Consider the following 3,756-nt stretch of genomic DNA (forward strand, 5'->3'; position numbering starts at 1 on the left):
AGGAAGTATGTCATTGATGATCAAAAAAAAAAGACAGGTAACTGATTAACAGAACTTATCTGCAAATTAAACTCAACTGTGTTTTCATATTCCAATGCAGATTAAAATATTTTTCCCTAAAAGATTGAACCAACTATTTACATAAATTTGTGATAATCTATCAGTATGAATGCTCAAGTTTCAAACAAGACTGTATAGGATTGACAATCAGGAGACTAGGAGAATGAATCAATGAGCAACTAAGCCTCATAAGTGTAAATCCCACACAAATAGCAAAACACTTAGTGAAGTGTAGTAACAGCCAACCAAACAAACAGCACTTCAAGATCCTTTTTAGAGCACAGAATGAGAGAAATTTACATGCTCTTGAAACTGTTACAAAAAAACTAAGGAACCATTGATCAAAAATTTCAGAAAAGAACTTCCATGTGTATACGTGTTATTAATTTAAGGTAAGATTTCATACAACCAAAATATAATTTAAAAAGCTTTTCTTTGTTACAGAAACATGGTCCCCAGAGATCTGTTGATGTAATAGTCTCCACAACTTTTATAATTGGAATTTGCATGGTGTCTTTCTTGTGTTTGCAGGTACAAGTCTTTTTTTTTTTTAAAGGATTAGTTTTGTCACATTTTAAATAAACAATTTTTGAAAAGAAAGCAAGTTTAAAAATTCTGATTCTTCATATGCATTGTTCTGATAAACTTAGTTATTGGGTAAGACTATGATCTAGCCTAATATTTAAAACATTAAACTTTTGTATGGCTCCTCCAACTGATATAGTGAAAATACTAGTTTTATAGATATTTTTGTTGAATAGCATAATCTTTGGCTACCTATCATTATTTCTTGTTTGTGTATTGTAGATATAATGAACTTTGTTTATTATTACCTGAATAAATATAACATATTTTGATGTACTCATTAACAGATCTGTTGATCATAATAAAAAACTTCATTTTGAAATGAGATTTGTAAAACTTTCAGAATGATCATTTGTATTTTATCGTAGTTTCCTAAAACACTTTATATTTGTAGTTAAATAAGTTTCACAGTAAACGCTGTACCCATAAATTATTTTTGTTTAACAGCTACTGAAAGAAAGTGATCAATTTGCTGAACGTCTCTACTGTTGGGAAGCATTCTGCTGGTGTTTGTCTTTAGGTATCTTCCTAATGAGATTTATGATCTTAGGATCCAAGTTAAACAAGAAGTACCGCAACTTTTCTGTGCTTATTACAGAACAGGTGAATGTTTTGATTTTTTTATCTTATATTTTTAGATTTGTTATGGATATTTCTTTAGCATGTATCTTCTTTAGGCTAGTCTTAAAGTCAAGCAATATATTTGAAAATGAGTAAGTTTTGATGTGATATCCTTCCAGAAATCTCACAGTTATTAAAAATGTTTCAGTACTGCTATATCTCTTATGCTGAGGAAGTAGAAGTGCTAGAATTGTACCTTTGCCATTCACTTTTCTGTCACAGAATACTTTTCATCTTCAGGTGTTTAACATAATAAGAACTGGTATGTATGGAAAGATAACTGTATTGTAGCTTAAAATATGTGTTTTCTTCTGCTTTTTTTTCTTTAGATTAATTTGTATCTTCACATGGAGCAAAAGCCTCACAAAAAGGAGGAGCTTATGTTAGCAAACAATGTTTTAAAGTTGGCATCTGACTTGCTGAAGGTAAGAAATAAACTCCTGTTGCTTTGAAAACTTGTACTTTATAATCATCAAGTTAAAAAGAGAATTAATTAATTTTTAGTGTTGCATACTAAAAATAGTTGACAGTTGTATTGTCCATGACCCATGCTATTCTTTCTGATGGATCTAATGACATTTCAACTTGTGCTGTTGGAGCTAAATCCTTATGGCTAATCCAAATAAGGGACCAACAAAATAAATGAAATTTTTAAACATGTGTTATGTAAAGGGCCTCCAAGTGAACCTTTATATTTTGTGAAACCTGTTTTTCACAAGCTTAGCCTTTATAACCTATAAACGCTCAAAGAGTGTGTAATAGTTCATAAAAGCCTGATTTTTAAAATATACAAAATATGTATATTTACAGAAAGATAATTTTTTGCTCTTCATTTGAAATGTAAAATTCAGTTCTTAGTTGTAGCTGTCATACATTTTCCCTGAAGCAGACACTTATTGTGGCCATTGACATATGAATATTCTTAATTACAAAGTAAGAAAGGTTATCCTCAATTATTAGTTAGAAGATGGGAAACAACTATGTTTGAAATGTGTATTCACTATATATTGTTCTATAGGACTTAAATGATTCTAATACATATATAGCACTTCTGCAAGTGATCTATTAATAAAAATAGTCTCTAATTTTTCAATTTAGACTTTATTTTCACCATTTCAAGACGGGTCATGGGTGAAAGGACGTGTCATCTTGTTTGTTGACTCGCATTCAAAATCTTATTGAACTACTATTTCATAAATTTATGTCAATAAGTTTGGTATGAAACTGTAGATTATAATTCAAATTTTAGTACTAAATATTACTCAATTTCTTAATTTAAAAGCAAGTATTAAAAAACACAGTTAAACATCAATTTTTGTGTGTAACCTGGCATGGTGAATGCAGCACTGGTTCAAATTAGATGTTTGTGAAGGCAAGATATTAAGTCTGTAGTTTTGAATGAATTAGAAACTCAAATTACCAATATTGGCAAGCTAGAATATAAAATAAGAGCTGCTTATTTTTTAATTTGCTAAGATATTGCTCATATAATAAATCAAATACAGTGGCACCCTATCCACCTGTTTCCATTTTTGGAAACACTCCCTTATATACACTTACTTCTACATATGAAATGAATAACCAATCAGAAGCTCAGAATGTCCCCCTAGTAGCTTTCTCAGCCATTTTAATGGACTTAGTGCCATTTCTTTCTTTTGAACCAATATTTCAACGAGGTAGGGTGTGTCTTTAGTCTGCTCAAAATTTCATATTTTTTTAGACTAAAATAAATCTTAGTTACTATGCTTGATAAATTATAGTGGAATTCTATGGTATTAATTTAGTAATTTATAATTACTAAATTAATACCATGGAATTCCACTATAATTTAGTAATTATAAATTACTAAATTAATACCATAGAATTAGTAATTTATAATTTTTTAGTTATTCAAATGTGTATATAAAACCTAAAAAAATTATTTTGTTTCATATCCTCCACGTGCAAAAGTTTTCAAGACTTAGCAACCTACGTCAAGCAGCAACTGAGTACAAAGGTCGTAACTAGAAGAGATAAATGTTTGCTTTGCTTCTTTATTTACTGTTCTGTGTTTTAGGAAAAATATGTTTAAGAACTTATTTCAAAATAGCAATAATCTATATACATATATATAATAATTGAAATGTGTCTGTATTTTACAAAATACTAGTCTACTAAAACACAGCCAAGACAAGTTACTTTGCACAGACCAAAGGTTAGTTTTATGTTATTTGATACGGTAGCATGAGTACACGTGAGCCACGTCATTATAACTTCTGTATTGTTAGCCAGTCACAGCTGAAAGGTCAGTATAATAAAAATAATAGATATATATAAATGTATAACGTTATGAGATTTAAGCTATTTAGTCTAAACATTTATGTTTTCATGTTATAATTTGTGTTTACTTTAGAATGAAAGAGGCATAATTTATATTTATTTCTTAATTTTTATGGTGGTTGCGAGATCGGTCAAATTACGGAACCCATACAGAGATTAATTACTGAAAAT

The 3,756-nt window shown here is 29.2% G+C and overlaps 1 protein-coding gene across 1 annotated transcript in view; it reads left to right on the forward strand.

The window, feature by feature from the left end:
- Window positions 1-3,756, forward strand: part of LOC106460761 (putative homeodomain transcription factor 2) — a 60,428-nt gene that overhangs the window by 54,101 nt on the left and 2,571 nt on the right. Inside the window, 3 exon segments of the mRNA XM_022387538.1 lie at window positions 505-591; window positions 1,093-1,248; window positions 1,596-1,691. Of these exon segments, the coding sequence (XP_022243246.1) occupies window positions 505-591; window positions 1,093-1,248; window positions 1,596-1,691 (339 nt within the window).

The sequence above is a fragment of the Limulus polyphemus genome, unplaced genomic scaffold, assembly GCF_000517525.1.
Source record: "Limulus polyphemus unplaced genomic scaffold, Limulus_polyphemus-2.1.2 Scaffold830, whole genome shotgun sequence".
In the NCBI taxonomy this organism is placed as follows: Eukaryota; Metazoa; Arthropoda; class Merostomata; order Xiphosura; family Limulidae; genus Limulus; species Limulus polyphemus.